Source organism: Oncorhynchus clarkii, chromosome 4 (assembly GCF_045791955.1).
Source record: "Oncorhynchus clarkii lewisi isolate Uvic-CL-2024 chromosome 4, UVic_Ocla_1.0, whole genome shotgun sequence".
NCBI classification, from domain to species: Eukaryota; Metazoa; Chordata; class Actinopteri; order Salmoniformes; family Salmonidae; genus Oncorhynchus; species Oncorhynchus clarkii.
In genome coordinates this window covers 93,959,452-93,978,677 of record NC_092150.1, presented here as the reverse complement: position 1 = coordinate 93,978,677, position 19,226 = coordinate 93,959,452, and the positions used below count along the sequence as shown (strand labels likewise).

The 19,226-nt window shown below is 41.5% G+C and overlaps 1 protein-coding gene across 1 annotated transcript in view; it reads right to left on the bottom strand.

The window, feature by feature from the left end:
- Positions 1 to 19,226, bottom strand: part of LOC139408083 (MAP/microtubule affinity-regulating kinase 4) — a 51,175-nt gene that overhangs the window by 25,343 nt on the left and 6,606 nt on the right. Inside the window, exons 2-5 of the mRNA XM_071151898.1 lie at positions 18,966 to 19,088; positions 16,688 to 16,857; positions 12,904 to 12,959; positions 6,838 to 6,976 (exon numbers count right to left, since the gene is read on the bottom strand). Coding sequence (XP_071007999.1) covers positions 6,838 to 6,976; positions 12,904 to 12,959; positions 16,688 to 16,857; positions 18,966 to 19,088 — 488 coding nt within the window. The remainder of the gene's footprint in view (positions 1 to 6,837; positions 6,977 to 12,903; positions 12,960 to 16,687; positions 16,858 to 18,965; positions 19,089 to 19,226) is intronic.

Genomic DNA, 19,226 nt, shown 5'->3' with positions numbered 1-19,226 from the left:
ACCCCCTAAATAACATATAACACATAACTTTCTAGTACTGACCCCCCTAAATGACACACAACACATAACATTCTAGTACTGACCCCCCTAAATAACACACAATACATAACATTCTACAACTGACCCCCTAAATAACATATAACGTTCTAGTACTGACCCCCTAAATAACATATAACACATAACATTCTAGTACTGACCCCCTAAATAACATATAACACATAACATTCTAGTACTGACCCCCTAAATAACATATAACACATAACATTCTAGTACTGACCCACTAAATAACAGACAACACATAACATTCTAGTACTGACCCCCCTAAATAACATATAACATTCTATTACTGACCCCCTAAATAACACATAACATTCTAGTACTGACCCCCTAAATAACACACAACACATAACATTATATTACTGACCCCCTAAATAACATATAACATTCTAGTACTGACCCCCCTAAATAACATACAACACATAACATTCTAGTATTGACCCCCTAAATAACATACAATACATAACATTATACTACTGACCCCCTAAATAACATATAACATTATAGTACTGACCCCCTAAATAACACACAACACATAACATTATATTACTGACCCCCTAAATGACATATAACATTCTAGTACTGACCCCCCTAAATAACATACAACACATAACATTCTAGTATTGACCCCCTAAATAACATACAATACATAACATTATACTACTGACCCCCTAAATAACATATAACATTATAGTACTGACCCCCTAAATAACACACAACACATAACATTATATTACTGACCCCCTAAATAACATATAACATTCTAGTACTGACCCCCTAAATAACACACAACACGTAACATTCTAGTACTGACCCACTAAATAACACATTACAGATAACACATAACATTCTAGTACTGACCCCCTAAATAACAGACAACACATAACATTCTAGTACTGACCCCCTAAATAACAGACAACACATACCATTATACTACTGACCCCCTAAATAACACATAACATTCTAGTATTGACCCCCTAAATAACATACAATACATAACATTATACTACTGACCCCCTAAATAACATATAACATTCTAGTACTGACCCCCCTAAATAACACACAACACATAACATTATATTACTGACCCCCTAAATAACATATAACATTCTAGTACTGACCCCCCTAAATAACATACAACACATAACATTCTAGTATTGACCCCCTAAATAACATACAATACATAACATTATACTACTGACCCCCTAAATAACATATAACATTCTAGTACTGACCCCCTAAATAACACACAACACGTAACATTCTAGTACTGACCCACTAAATAACACATTACAGATAACACATAACATTCTAGTACTGACCCCCTAAATAACAGACAACACATAACATTCTAGTACTGACCCCCCTAAATAACAGACAACACATAACATTCTAGTGCTGACCCACTAAATAACATATAACATTCTAGTACTGACCCCCTAAATAACAGACAACACATAACATTCTAGTACTGACCCCCCTAAATAACAAATAACATTCTAGTACTGACCCCCTAAATAACATATAACATTCTAGTACTGACCCCCTAAATAACATATAACACATAACTTTCTAGTACTGACCCCCCTAAATGACACACAACACATAACATTCTAGTACTGACCCCCCTAAATAACACACAATACATAACATTCTACAACTGACCCCCTAAATAACATATAACGTTCTAGTACTGACCCCCCTAAATAACACACAACACATAACATTCTAGTACTGACCCCCTAAATAACACACAACACATAACATTCTAGTACTGACCCCCCTAAATAACATATAACATTCTATTACTGACCCCCTAAATAACATATAACATTATAGTACTGACCCCCTAAATAACACACAACACATAACATTATATTACTGACCCCCTAAATAACATATAACATTCTAGTACTGACCCCCCTAAATAACATACAACACATAACATTCTAGTATTGACCCCCTAAATAACATACAATACATAACATTATACTACTGACCCCCTAAATAACATATAACATTCTAGTACTGACCCCCTAAATAACACACAACACGTAACATTCTAGTACTGACCCACTAAATAACACATTACAGATAACACATAACATTCTAGTACTGACCCCCTAAATAACAGACAACACATAACATTCTAGTACTGACCCCCCTAAATAACAGACAACACATAACATTCTAGTGCTGACCCACTAAATAACATATAACATTCTAGTACTGACCCCCTAAATAACAGACAACACATAACATTCTAGTACTGACCCCCCTAAATAACAAATCACATTCTAGTACTGACCCCCTAAATAACATATAACATTCTAGTACTGACCCCCTAAATAACATATAACACATAACTTTCTAGTACTGACCCCCCTAAATGACACACAACACATAACATTCTAGTACTGACCCCCCTAAATAACACACAATACATAACATTCTACAACTGACCCCCTAAATAACATATAACGTTCTAGTACTGACCCCCTAAATAACATATAACACATAACATTCTAGTACTGACCCCCTAAATAACATATAACACATAACATTCTAGTACTGACCCCCTAAATAACATATAACACATAACATTCTAGTACTGACCCACTAAATAACAGACAACACATAACATTCTAGTACTGACCCCCCTAAATAACATATAACATTCTATTACTGACCCCCTAAATAACACATAACATTCTAGTACTGACCCCCTAAATAACACACAACACATAACATTATATTACTGACCCCCTAAATAACATATAACATTCTAGTACTGACCCCCCTAAATAACATACAACACATAACATTCTAGTATTGACCCCCTAAATAACATACAATACATAACATTATACTACTGACCCCCTAAATAACATATAACATTATAGTACTGACCCCCTAAATAACACACAACACATAACATTATATTACTGACCCCCTAAATGACATATAACATTCTAGTACTGACCCCCCTAAATAACATACAACACATAACATTCTAGTATTGACCCCCTAAATAACATACAATACATAACATTATACTACTGACCCCCTAAATAACATATAACATTATAGTACTGACCCCCTAAATAACACACAACACATAACATTATATTACTGACCCCCTAAATAACATATAACATTCTAGTACTGACCCCCTAAATAACACACAACACGTAACATTCTAGTACTGACCCACTAAATAACACATTACAGATAACACATAACATTCTAGTACTGACCCACTAAATAACACATTACAGATAACACATAACATTCTAGTACTGACCCCCTAAATAACAGACAACACATAACATTCTAGTACTGACCCCCCTAAATAACAGACAACACATAACATTCTAGTGCTGACCCACTAAATAACATATAACATTCTAGTACTGACCCCCTAAATAACAGACAACACATAACATTCTAGTACTGACCCCCCTAAATAACAAATAACATTCTAGTACTGACCCCCTAAATAACATATAACATTCTAGTACTGACCCCCTAAATAACATATAACACATAACTTTCTAGTACTGACCCCCCTAAATGACACACAACACATAACATTCTAGTACTGACCCCCCTAAATAACACACAATACATAACATTCTACAACTGACCCCCTAAATAACATATAACGTTCTAGTACTGACCCCCCTAAATAACACACAACACATAACATTCTAGTACTGACCCCCTAAATAACACACAACACATAACATTCTAGTACTGACCCCCCTAAATAACATATAACATTCTATTACTGACCCCCTAAATAACATATAACATTATAGTACTGACCCCCCTAAATAACATACAACACATAACATTCTAGTATTGACCCCCTAAATAACATACAATACATAACATTATACTACTGACCCCCTAAATAACATATAACATTCTAGTACTGACCCCCTAAATAACACACAACACGTAACATTCTAGTACTGACCCACTAAATAACACATTACAGATAACACATAACATTCTAGTACTGACCCCCTAAATAACAGACAACACATAACATTCTAGTACTGACCCCCTAAATAACAGACAACACATACCATTATACTACTGACCCCCTAAATAACACATAACATTCTAGTATTGACCCCCTAAATAACATACAATACATAACATTATACTACTGACCCCCTAAATAACATATAACATTCTAGTACTGACCCCCCTAAATAACACACAACACATAACATTATATTACTGACCCCCTAAATAACATATAACATTCTAGTACTGACCCCCCTAAATAACATACAACACATAACATTCTAGTATTGACCCCCTAAATAACATACAATACATAACATTATACTACTGACCCCCTAAATAACATATAACATTCTAGTACTGACCCCCTAAATAACACACAACACGTAACATTCTAGTACTGACCCACTAAATAACACATTACAGATAACACATAACATTCTAGTACTGACCCCCTAAATAACAGACAACACATAACATTCTAGTACTGACCCCCCTAAATAACAGACAACACATAACATTCTAGTGCTGACCCACTAAATAACATATAACATTCTAGTACTGACCCCCTAAATAACAGACAACACATAACATTCTAGTACTGACCCCCCTAAATAACAAATAACATTCTAGTACTGACCCCCTAAATAACATATAACATTCTAGTACTGACCCCCTAAATAACATATAACACATAACTTTCTAGTACTGACCCCCCTAAATGACACACAACACATAACATTCTAGTACTGACCCCCCTAAATAACACACAATACATAACATTCTACAACTGACCCCCTAAATAACATATAACGTTCTAGTACTGACCCCCCTAAATAACACACAACACATAACATTCTAGTACTGACCCCCTAAATAACACACAACACATAACATTCTAGTACTGACCCCCCTAAATAACATATAACATTCTATTACTGACCCCCTAAATAACATATAACATTATAGTACTGACCCCCTAAATAACACACAACACATAACATTATATTACTGACCCCCTAAATAACATATAACATTCTAGTACTGACCCCCCTAAATAACATACAACACATAACATTCTAGTATTGACCCCCTAAATAACATACAATACATAACATTATACTACTGACCCCCTAAATAACATATAACATTCTAGTACTGACCCCCTAAATAACACACAACACGTAACATTCTAGTACTGACCCACTAAATAACACATTACAGATAACACATAACATTCTAGTACTGACCCCCTAAATAACAGACAACACATAACATTCTAGTACTGACCCCCCTAAATAACAGACAACACATAACATTCTAGTGCTGACCCACTAAATAACATATAACATTCTAGTACTGACCCCCTAAATAACAGACAACACATAACATTCTAGTACTGACCCCCCTAAATAACAAATAACATTCTAGTACTGACCCCCTAAATAACATATAACATTCTAGTACTGACCCCCTAAATAACATATAACACATAACTTTCTAGTTCTGACCCCCCTAAATGACACACAACACATAACATTCTAGTACTGACCCCCCTAAATAACACACAATACATAACATTCTACAACTGACCCCCTAAATAACATATAACGTTCCAGTACTGACCCCCCTAAATAACACACAACACATAACATTCTAGTACTGACCCCCTAAATAACACACAACACATAACATTCTAGTACTGACCCCCTAAATAACACACAACACATAACATTCTAGTACTGGCCCCCTAAATAACATACAACACATAACATTCTACAACTGACCCCCTAAATAACATATAACATTCTAGTACTGACCCCCTAAATAACACACAACACATAACATTCTAGTACTGACCCCCTAAATAACACACAACACATAACATTCTAGTACTGACCCCCCTAAATAACACACAACACATAACATTCTAGTACTGACCCCCTAAATAACATATAACATTCTAGTACTGACCCCCTAAATAACATATACCATTCTAGTACTGACCCCCTAAATAACATAAAACATTCTAGTACTGAATACATAGTAACATTCATCAACATACTATACAACACGTGACATACAACACGTGACATAAAACACGTGACATGCAACACGTGACATAAAACACGTGACATAAAACACGTGACATGCAACACGTGACATAAAACACGTGACATACAACACGTAACATACAACACGTAACATACAACACGTAACATACAACACGTAACATACAACACGTGACATACAACATGTGACATACAACACGTAACATACAACACGTAACATACAACACGTAACATACAACACGTGACATACAACACGTGACATACAACACGTAACATACAACACGTAACATACAACACGTGACATACAACACGTAACATACAACACGTAACATACAACACGTGACATACAACACGTAACATACAACACGTAACATACAACACGTAACATACGACACGTGACATACAACACGTAACATACAACACGTAACATACAACACGTAACATACAACACGTGACATACAACATGTAACATACAACACGTGACATACAACACATGACATACAACACGTGACATAAAACACGTGACATAGAACACGTGACATAGAACACGTAACATACAACATGTGACATAAAACACGTGACATAGAACACGTAACATACAACACGTGACATACAACACGTGACATAAAACACGTAACATATAGCATGTGACATAGAACACATTACTCACACGGACCAGACGTCGACCTTGGGTCCATACTTGCTGTGGGCGAGTAGCTCAGGCGCGGCATAGGCTGGGCTTCCACACTGGGTGTTCAGCAGCTCAGCAGACTCTCTCTCTACCTTCAGAGTGTTGCTGAGACCGAAGTCTACACACATGCAGATACACACGCACGCACACACGCACGCACACACACACACACACACAAGCACGCACGCACGCACACACACACACACACACACACACACACACACACAAACACGCACTGTAACCACAGCGGTAGTCAGAACTGGTTCCCCTGAGATGGTTAATCCAGCCATAAACTCAACCCACAACCATTGTAACCATAGTAACCATTGTAAACATAGTAACCCCTTCACCCTAACTCTGGCCCTAACCATCTCAACATGCCTCATTTACCTTCAGTGTGTCTGTGTGTGTGTGTGTTTTTGTACGTGTGTACTTGTGTGTGTCCCTCCAGTTGTTTAATGTCCCATACAGAGACACTGTGCCTGTCCAGAGTAGTCTCCATGACAGCTGGTCGGAACACCACTGACCCAGAGTGGTCTCCATGACAGCTGGTCGGAACACCACTGACCCAGAGTGGTCTCCATGATAGCTGGTCGGAACACCACTGACCCAGAGTGGTCTCCATGACAGCTGGTCGGAACACCACTGACCCAGAGTGGTCTCCATGACAGCTGGTCGGAACACCACTGACCCAGAGTGGTCTCCATGACAGCTGGTCGGAACACCACTGACCCAGAGTGGTCTCCATGACAGCTGGTCGGAACACCACTGACTCAGAGTGGTCTCCATGTTTAGCTGGTCGGAACACCACTGACCCAGAGTGGTCTCCATGACAACTGGTTATATAGCATTCTAGTACTGACCCCCTGAAATAACATATAATTTATAACATACAACATGTTAAGCAGCATGGCAAACATCCTCACAGCCCTAAGATATTATAACACATAGAATCAGCGTACTGATGTACTGATATTACTACATAGTAACAGGAACCCCCGCCACACTCTTCCCTCTCTCCCTGGCCTGTATCCCCCTGTCTGGTACAGGTACCCCCGCCACACTCCTCCCTCTCTCCCTGGCCTGTAACCCCCTGTCTGGTACAGGTACCCCCGCCACACTCCTCCCTCTCTCCCTGGCCTGTCTCCCCCTGTCTGGTACAGGTACCCCTGCCACACTCCTCCCTCTCTCCCTGGCCTGTCTCCCCCTGTCTGGTACAGGTACCCCCGCCACTCTCCTCCCTCTCCCTGGTCTGTCTCCCCCTGTCTGGTACAAGTACCCCCGCCACTCTCCTCCCTCTCTCCCTGGCCTGTCTCCCCCTGTCTGGTACAGGTACCCCCGCCACACTCCCCCCTCTCTCCCGAGCTTTCGTTCTCCTCCAGCACACATGCACTTACACACACACCGCAGACTTTGGACTGATCTGAATGTTATGTAGGCTAACTTGTGAAGCTTATTATGTGAGCTTACTCAGAAACTTTTTAATGAACTAGTATAGGCTTACTATTTATTTATTTTATCTCAGACTTTTATAGCCTACTGGACTCAGAGAGAGCTACTCTCCCAAGTTATCTCACTGAAGCGAATGACTCTTTGGCTAGTCGGTATATTTATTTATTGGGCTTTATGCTATTTTCTGCATGACTCCTGCGTGTTTTGTTGACTATGAACTTGCTGTTTACCCAACCGTGGGGCAGACGATGTTTGTTCCCACACTCAGGACTCTGAGTCTCTATTGGTTACACTGAGTCTTGGCTTCCCATCCTATTCTAACCTCCTCTCACAGGCTTGGTATTTATGCTACCTGATGAAATTGCTGTACAATATGATCTTGTTGCCATCTGATGCACATTCAGAGCTCTCCCTGTCCTCTGCTGTGCCCTGATTATATTACTGCTGATGATATCTGGAAATGTGCATATATACCCTGGCCCATCTACTGCTGCTAGACCCAATCCTGACTGGTGCATGTACACCCTGGCCCATCTACTGCTGCTAGACCCAATCCCGACTGTTCTGATGTCTGCTTCAGCTGATATCTGCTCTCGTAAATGCCTGGGATTTTTCTGCACGTTAACACTAGACATTTATTACCAAAAATGTATCATTTGAAAGTGTGGGTTAACAGATCTATTTAGGGGGGTCAGTACTAGAATGATATATGTTATTTAGGGGTCAGTATTAACCTTTCTGGCTTTTTTTTCCGGCAAGACAGATCTTCCAAAGGTGGTGGAGTGGCAATCTTTACCAAGGATCACCTTCAGTGCTCTGTTGTCTCCACCAAGTCTGTCCCCAAACAATCTGATATGCTGGTTTTAAGCATTGAACTTTCAAATATCTCTTTGTTGACTGTTGCTGGGTGCTATCGTCCTTCATCGGCACCGGCCTGTACACTACCTGCCCTAAGCTCTCTCCTGGCCCCTTACACTAAGTCTGAATCTGTCCTGCTAGGTGACCTAAACTGGGACATGCTTAAACCACCTGACCAAGTCCTAAAGCAATGTGACTCCCTAAATACTTCTCAGATTATCACCAATCCCACAAGGTATGACTACAAACACCCAGAAAAGGCTCTTCTTGATGTCACCCTCACAAATAGTCCTGATAGGTATCAGTCTGGTGTTTTCTGTAATGACCTTAGTGATCACTGTTTTACAGCCTGTGTTCATAATGGCTGCTCAGTGAAACGACCTGCCCTGATTTGTCATAGACGCTTGTTAAAAAACTTAAATGAGAAAGCCTCTGTAAACTGGTACAGAATCAGCTAGATCCCCTCTGTCGAAGACGCTTGGTCCTTTATTTTCGATATTTTCAGTGGTATTGCCAACAAACACACCCCCGTAAAGAAAATTAAAATGAAAAATAGGTTTAGCCCCTGGTTCGACTGTGAGCTGGCAGAGTTACTCCACCTCAAGAATTGCATTTGGCGAAACACACTCAGGCTGACTGGCTCTCGTTCAGTCAAATGAGACATAAGTGCACTCAGGCTATCCAGAAGGCAAAATGTAGTTACTTTAAGGAGCAGTTCTCTCTCTGTGGGTTTAACCTCAATAAGTTCTGGAAGACAGTTAAAGACCTGGAGAATAAACCTCCTCACAGCTGCCCATGTCCCTTAATGTTGATGATGTGGTTGTTACTGACAAGAAGCACATGGCTGAGCTCTTTAATCACCACTTCATTAAGTCAGGATTCCTATTTGACTCAGCCATGCCTCCTTGCTGTCCAATATTTCCTCATCTCACACCCCTTAAAATGCGACAATCCCCGATGCTTCTTCCTCTTTTCCCCTGCCCCACTACAATGTTTCTCCCTGCAGGAAGTCACTGAGTCTGAGGTGCTAAAGGATATCCTTAAACTTGATAATAAAAAACTATTTGGGTCAGATTGTTTAGATACTTTCTTCTCTAAGGTTGGTGTTTTCCAACCTGGGGCAGCAGGTTGCTAGATCGAATCCCCAATGTAAAAACCTGTCATTCTACCCCTGAACAAGGAAGTTAACCCACTGCTCCTAGGCCGTCATTATGGTCATTATGATGAAGAATTTGTTCTTAACTGACTTTCCTAGTTAATTAAAGGTTCAAATTAAAATAAAAGGTTGCAGCCCCTATCATCACCGAGCTTATCTCTGACCTGTCTCTCCTCTCTGGGGAGGTTCCAATAGCCACGGTTAGTCCTTTATTTAAAGGGGGAGATCAAGCTGATCCTAACTGTTTTAGGCCAATTTCTATTTTGCCCTGCTTATCAAAAAGTGTTCAAAAAACTTGTCAATAACCAACTGACTGTCTTTCTTGATGTCTATAGTATTCTCTCTGGTATGCAATCTGGTTTCCGCTCAGGTTATGGATGTGTCACGGCAACCTTATAGGTCCTCAAAGATGTCACAATTCTATGTGTCACGATTCTAAGCAATTTTGTGCTGCTATTTTTATTGACTTGGCCAAAGATATTGATATGGTAGACCATTCCATTCTTGTGGGCCGGTTAAGGAGTATTGGTGTCTCTGAGGGGTCTTTGGCCTGGTTTGCTAACTACCTCTCTCAAAGAGTGCAGTGTATAAGTCAGAACATCTGCCGTCTCAGCCACTGCCTGTCACCAAGGAAGTACCCCAAGGCTCGATCCTAGGCCCCACACTCTTCTTAATTTACATCAACAACATAGCTCAGGCAATAGGAAGTTCTCTCATCCATTTATATGCAGATGATACAGTCTTGTACTCAACTGGCCCCTCCCCGGATTTTGCGTTAAATGCTCTACAACAAAGCTTTCTTAGTGTCCAACAGGTTTTCTCTGCCCTTAACCCTGTTCTGAACACCTCCAAAACAAAGGTCATGTGGTTTGGTAAGAAGAATGCCCCTCTCCCCACCGGTGTAACTACTACCTCTGAGGGTTTAGAGCTTGAGGTAGTCACGTCATACAAGTACTTGGAATATGGCTAGATGGTAAACTGTCCTTCTCTCAGCACATATCAAGGCTGCAGGCTAAGTTTAAATCTAGACTTTGTTTCCTCTATCGTAATCACTCCCCTTTCACCCCAGCTGCCAAATTAACCCTGATTCAGATGACCATCCTACCCATACTAGATTACGGAGACATAATTTATAGATCAGCAGGTAAGGGTGCTCTCAAGTGGTTATATCTTCTTTACCATTCTGACATCAGATTTGCCACCAATGCTCCTTATAGGACACGTCACTGCACTCTACACTCCTATGTACACTGGACATCTCTGTATACCTGTCGCAAGACCCACTGGTTGATGTTTATTTATAAAACCCTCTTAGGCATCACTCACCCCTCTCTGAGATACATACTGCAGCCCTCATCCTCCACAAAAAACACTCAAACTGGACAGTTTTATCTCCATCTCTTCATTCAAAGATTCAATCATGGACACTCTTACTGACAGTTGTTGCTGCTTCGCATGATGTATTGTTGTCTCTACCTTCTTAGCCTTTGTGCTGTTGTCTGTGCCCAATAATGTTTGTACCTGTCACACCCTGATCTGTTTCACCTGTCTTTGTGCTTGTCTCCACCCCCTTTCAGGTTTCGCCCATCATCCCCATTATTCCCAGTGCATTTATACCTGTGTTTTCTGTTTGTCGGCTGCCAGTTCGTCTTGTCTCGTTAAGCCTACCAGCATGTTTTTCCCTGCTCCTGTTTTTCCTCTGTTTTCTAGCCCTCCCGGTTCTGACCTTAGCCTGCCCTGACACTGAGCCCGCCTGCCTGACCATTCAGCCTGCCCTGACACCGAGCCTGCCTGGCTGACCATTCAGCCTGCCCTGACCTCAAGCCTGCCTGCCGGCCTGTACCTTTCAGACTCTGACCTGGTTAATGAACTTCTGCCTGTCCTCAACCTGCCTATTGCCTGTGCCTTGTATTTGAATAAATATCAGAGACTCCATCTGCCTCCATCTGGGTCTCGCCCTGTGTCGTTATAGTACCATGTTTTGTGCTGCTACCATGTTGTGCTGCTGCCATGTTGTGTTGCTACCATGTTGGTAGACATGGTCTCTCTTTATGTCGTGTTGTGGTGTCTCTCTTGTCGTGATGTGTGTTTTGTCCTATATTTTTTATTTTAATCCCAGCCCCCGTCCCCGCAGCATCACATGACAACACAGCATGGTAACAACACATGACATCAACACGGTAGCAACACAACATGGCAGCAGCACAACATGGTATTTTGGTAGACTGTCATTATAAATAATAATTTGTAATTTACTGACTTGTCTAGTTAAATAACTTATGAGTTGGGAAAGGCTTACAACAAAATAATTAAAAACGATGCCCTATTACCATAGAGAATCAATATGTATGCGTGCGGCTTGCTAAAGCATTGTGATTGGCCGTGGTACAGTAGTCTAAAATGCATGTCTCTCTCTGGTTCAATCACAGTGCAGGGATTTCCTTAATCTTTTGTGAGCACCGAGGACGCCATTTTCCAGCGTTCTGGGGACCTTTTCAAATATCACTGTCTATCTTTAGGGATCAGCCTGGCTACATGCATGTACAATATAATGCATATCTAGACATATCCATACGTACCAACAATCTTGATGTTGTTGTGTTCATCCAGGAGGAAGTTCTCAATCTTCAGATCCCTGCAGACAAAGTAAAACACAAGAGAGACCACCGATCTCTAACACTCCGGAGCTGCAGTCAGGAGACAAAGAGGCCCTAGAACCTGCCTTAGTTAAATTACTGGGATAAGAAGTCAGGAGACAAAGAGGCCCTAGAACCTGCCTTAGTTAAATTACTGGAATATGACTGCTCTCATATGTTTCTGTCTTTACCAGTTATATTAAATGGGGCTATCTTGGTAACTGCTCACAGGGAAAGAGAGACAGACAGAGACAGACAGACAGAGAGAGATGGAGATAGACAGAGAGACAGACAGAGAGACAGACACAGAGAGAGAGAGAGAGAGAGAGAGAGAGAGAGAGAGAGAGAGAGAGAGAGACAGACCGAGACAGAGACAGAGAGAGACAGAGAGAGACAGAGAGAGAGAGAGACACACAGAGACAGAGAGAGAGAGACACAGAGAGAGAGACAGATAGAGACAGAGAGACAGAGAGACAGAGAGACAGAGAGAGAGAGAGAGAGAGAGAGAGAGAGAGAGAGAGAGAGAGAGAGAGAGAGAGAGAGAGAGCGAGACACAGAGAGAAAGAGAGTGAGACAGACAGACAGAGAGAGAGAGAGATACACACACAGAGACAGAGAGAGAGGGAGAGCAACCTTGGGAAAATCCTCTGCATTATCATTAACAGCACTCTTGTACATTTCCTCAGTGAAAACAATGTACTGAGCAAATTGTCTTTTTACCAAATGATCGTACGGCAGACCACGTATTCACCCTGCACACCCAAATTGACAAACAAACAAACCAAAACGAAGGCAAAGTCTTCTCATGCTTTGTTGATTTATCCTTATCTCAGTTCACTGGTCATGATGGCAACACCCACCCGTAGCACGCGCTCCATCAGGTGTATCTCACTGATCATCCCTAAAGCCTCATTTGGCCGCTTTTCCTTCCAGTTCTCTGCTGCCTGTGACTGGAACAAATTGCAAAAAATTGCTGAAGTTGGAGACTTTTATCTCCCTCACCAACTTTAAACATCTGCTATCTGAGCAGCTAACCGATCGCTGCAGCTGTACATAGTCTATCGGTAAATAGCCCACCCATTTTCACCTACCTCATCCCCATACTGTTTTTATTTATTTACTTTTCTGCTCTTTTGCACACCAGTATCTCTACCTGTACATGACCATCTGATCATTTATCACTCCAGTGTTAATCTGCAAAATTGTAATTATTCTCCTACCTCCTCATGCCTTTTGCACACAATGTATATATACTCTTTTTTTTTTTTTTTCTACTGTGTTATTGACTTGTTAATTGTTTACTCCATGTGTAACTCTGTGTTGTTGTCTGTTCACACTGCTATGCTTTATCTTGGCCAGGTCGCAGTTGTAAATGAGAACTTGTTCTCAACTAGCCTACCTGGTTAAATAAAGGTGAAATAAAAAATAAATTAAAATAAAAATGTTAAAAAGCCTTCGACTCAAATTGGGGAAATCCTCTGCATTATCATTAACAGCAGACTCGTACATTTCCTCAATGAAAACAATGTACTGAGCAAATGTCAAATTGGCTTTTTACCAAATTACCGTACAACAGACCATGTATTCACCCTGCACACCCTAATTGACAACCAAACAAACCAAAACAAAGGCAAAGTCTTCTCATGCTTTGTTGATTTCAAAAAAGCCTTCGACTCAATCTGGCATGAGGGTCTGCTATCCAAACTGAAGGAAAGTGGTGTTGGGGGAAAAACATACGACATTATACAATCCATGTACACAAACAACAAGTGTGTGGATAAAATAGGCAAAAAAACACATTTCTTTCCACATGGCCATGGGGTGAGACAGAGATGCAGCTTAAGCCCCACCTTCTTCAACATATATATTAACAAATTGGTGAGGGCGCTAGAACAGTCTGCAGCACCTACTAGAATCTGAAGTCAAATGTCTACTGTTTGCTGATGATCTGTTGCCTCTGTCACCAACCAATGAGGGCCTACAGCAGCACCTAGATCTTTTGCACAGATTCTGTCAGACCTGGGCCCTGACAGTAAATCTCAGTTAGACCAAAATAATGGTGTTCCAAAAAAGGTCTAGTCGCCAGGACCACAAATACAAATTCCATCTAGACACCGTTGCCCTAGAGCACACAAAAAACTATGCATACCTTGGCCTAAACATCAGCGGCACAGGTAACTTCCACAAAGCTTTGAATGAGCTGAGAGACAAGGCAAGAAGGGCCTTCTATACCATCAAAGGGAATATAACATTTGACCAATTAGGATTTGTCAAAAAAATACTTGAATCAGTGATAGAACCCATTGCCCTTTATGGTTGTGAGGTCTGGGATCCGCTCACCAACCAAGACTTCACAAAATGGAACAAACTCCAAATTGAGACTCTGCATGCCAAATTCTGCAAATACATCCTCCGTGTACAATATAGAACACCAAATAATGTGTGCAAAGTGGAATTAGGCCAATACCTAGTTATCAAAATCCAGAAAAGAGACGTTAAATTCTACAACCACCTAAAAGGAAGCGATTCCCAAACCTTCCATAACAAAGCCTTCACCTACAGAGAGATGAACCTGGAGAAGAGTCCCCTAAGCAAGCTGGTCCTGGGGCTCTGTTCACAAACACAAACAGACCCCACAGAGCCCCAGGACAGATAAACACAATTAGACCCAACCAAATCATGAGAAAACAAAAAGATAATTACTTGACACATTGGAAAGAATTAACAAAAAACGGAGCAAACTAGAATGCTATTTGGCCCTAAACAGAGACTACACAGTGGCAGAATACCTGACCACTGTGACTGACCCAAACTCAAGGAAAGATTTTACTATGTACAGACTCAGTGAGCATAGCCTTGCTATTGAGAAAGGCCGCCGTAGGTAGACCTGGCTCTCAGGAGAAGACAGGCTATGTGCTCACTGCCCACAAAATGAGGTGGAAACTGAGCTGCACTTCCTAAACTCCTGCCAAATGTATGACCATATTAGAGACACATATTTCCCTCAGATTACACAGATCCACAAAGAATTAGAAAACAAACCCGATTTTAATCCCATGTCTACTGGGTGAAATACCACAGTGTGCCATCACAGCAGCAAGATTTGTGACCTGTTTTCACAACAAAAAGGTCAACCAGTGAAGAATAAACACCATTGTAAATACTTTAACCATTTGTACATAAATACTTTAACCATTGGTACATCGTTACAACACTTTATATATGCATAATATGACATTTGAAATGTCTTTATTATTTTGGAACCTCTGTGAGTGTGATGTTTACTGTTCATTTTTTATTTTATTTTATTATTTATTATTTCACTTTTGTATAATATCTACTAAAATAAATATAAACCCTAAAATTGAATTGAAATGGAGTTGATTTTAATTGAGAGACAGAGTGAGATATCCTCAGGTGTACTGACCTGTGTATGATGCCGTGTGTGTGTGTGTGTGTTTGTGCCTGTACTGACCTGTGTATGATGCCGTGTGTGTGTGTGTGTACTGACCTGTGTATGATGCCATGTGTGTGTGTGTGTACTGACCTGTGTATGATGCCATGTGTGTGTGTCTGTACTGACCTGTGTATGATGCCGTGTGTGTGTGTGTGTGTGTGTGTGTGTGTGTGTGTGTGTGTGTGTGTGTGTGTGTGTGTGTGTGTGTGTGTGTGTGTGTGTGTGTGTGTGTGTGTGTGTGTGTGTGTGTGTGTGCGTGTGTGTACTGACCTGTGTATGATGCCGTGTGTGTGTAGGTGCTCCACAGCTGAGAGGATCTGTCGTGTGTATCTCCTGACTTCTCTCTCCTCCAGACGTTTCTTCTCACAGATTCGGTCCATCAGATCTCCTCCAACACACAGCTCCATCGCCATGTAGTAACTGTTCTCTGTCTCCAGGGTCTGAGGGGAGAGAGAGGGAGAGACTGTGTGTGGGTGTCTACATGGCTTTGTGTGTGTGTGTATTTGTGTGGCTGTGTGTGTGTGTGTAGTTGTGTGGCTGTGTGTGTTGTTGGGGAATAATCAGAATTAGTTGGGTAACATAGATAAGATGTTTTATTTGCATTATATGCTTGTGAGTTACTTCTCATCAGAATGTATCTTGTTGTACTATAGTGGTGGCCATTTGCAGTTATCTGTTCTCTGTCCTGGGGTCAGTTACTTGGGCCGCAGAGAGGGGAGAGGTCAAGCTTGTCTTCATATGTAAACATATCTTTTAAACCAATTATCTCTTGGCTCCACAATGTCTGTGTGCCAGTCACTGTGTCTCTGTGATCTTGTCCAGGAGGGGGTGTATTTGATATATGCCGGTTAGTGAGGTTTTGTTTTATGGTCCTGAGTGGTACCAGGAGCGAGATGAGAACATAGTTTAGGAGACAAAGCTGAACGATAATTTATAGCCAATGCTGTCTGGCTATGTGTGTCTTTGCTATAAAGGATCTCAGTTGCAATGTGTAAGGACTCTCAGAGAATTCATTTATAGACACTGAATTGATCTGAGAGTCACAGGGTTGTGATGGAGCTCATATAATTAAAGATGGACTTTATGATAACTCTGACTTGTGTGTGGTTTGCTCTCATGATTTGGTAAATACAGGAAATTTCCACGACAGTGTGTGTGTAGTTGTGTGGCTGTGTGTGTAGTTGTGTGGCTGTGTGTGTGTGTAGTTTTGTTGCTGTGTCTGTGTGTGAAGTTGTGTGGCTGTGTGTGTGTAGTTGTGTGGCTGTGTGTGTGTGTAGTTGTGTGGCTGTGTGTGTGTGTAGTATTGTGGCTGTGTCTGTGTGTGAAGTTGTGTGGCTGTGTGTGTGTAGTTGTGTGGCTGTGTGTGTGTGTAGTTGTGTGGCTGTGTGTGTGTGTAGTTTTGTGGCTGTGTCTGTGTGTGAAGTTGTGTGGCTGTGTGTGTGTAATTGTGTGGCTGTGTGTGTGTGTGTGTGTGTAGTTTTGTGGCTGTGTGTGTGTGTGTGTGTAGTTGTGTGGCTGTGTGTGTGTGTAGTTTTGTGACTGTGTGTGTGTGTAGTTGTGTGTGTGTGTGTGTGTGTGTGTGTGTGTGTGTGTGTGTGTGTGTGTGTGTGTGTGTGTGTGTGTGTAGTTGTGTGGCTGTGCGTGTGTGTGTAGTTGTGTGGCTGTGTGTGTGTGTGTAGTTGTGTGGCTGCGTGTGTGTGTGTAGTTGTGTGGCTGTGCGTGTGTGTGTGTAGGTGTGTGTGTGTGTGTGTGTGTGTGTGTGGTTGTGTGGCTGTGTGTGTGTGTGTGGTTGTGTGGCTGTGTGTGTGTGTAGTTGTGTGGCTGTGTGTGTGTGTGTAGTTGTGTGGCTGTGTGTGTGTAGTTGTGTGGCTGTGTGTGTGTGTGTGTGTGTGTAGTTGTGTGGCTGTGTGTGTGTGTGTAGTTGTGTGGCTGTGTGTGTGTGTAGCTGTGTGGCTGTGTGTGTGTGTAGTTGTGTGGCTGTGTGTGTGTGTGTGTGTGTGTGTGTGTGTGTGTGTGTGTGTGTGTGTGTGTGTGTGTGTGTGTAGTTGTGTGGCTGTGCGTGTGTGTGTGTGTGTGTGTGTGTGTGTGTGTGTGTGTGTGTGTGTGTGTGTGTGTGTGTGTGTAGTTGTGTGGCTGTGCGTGTGTGTGTAGTTGTGTGGCTGTGTGTGTGTGTGTGTGTGGTTGTGTGGCTGTGTGTGTGTGTGGTTGTGTGGCTGTGTGTGTGTGTGTAGTTGTGTGGCTGTGCGTGTGTAGTTGTGTGGCTGTGTGTGTGTATGTGGTTGTGTGGCTGTGTGTGTTTGTTTAGTTGTGTGGCTGTGCGTGTGTGTGTAGTTGTGTGGCTGTGTGTGTGTGTGTGTGTGGTTGTGTGGCTGTGTGTGTGTGTGTGTGTGGTTGTGTGGCTGTGGCTGTGTGTGTGTGTAGTTGTGTGGCTGTGTGTGTGTGTGTGTGTGTGTGTGTGTGTGTGGCTGTGTGTGTGTGTGGTTGTGTGGCTGTGGCTGTGTGTGTGTGTAGTTGTGTGGCTGTGTGTGTGTGTGTGTGTGTATCTTACCTCCAGTAGAACTACTATATGAGGATGTCTGACCATCTGGTGAATACGAGGTTCTCTCTTCATATTCTTTAGAACGTATGAGTCCTGCCTCGCCTTCTTCTTATCAATCACCTTGATGGCCACCTGACACAGACACAGTCAACACAACACAGTCAACACAACACAGTCAAAACAACACAGTCAATGCAATACAGTCAACACAGTCAAAACAACACAGCCAATGTAATACAGTCAACACAGTCAACACACCACAGTCAATGC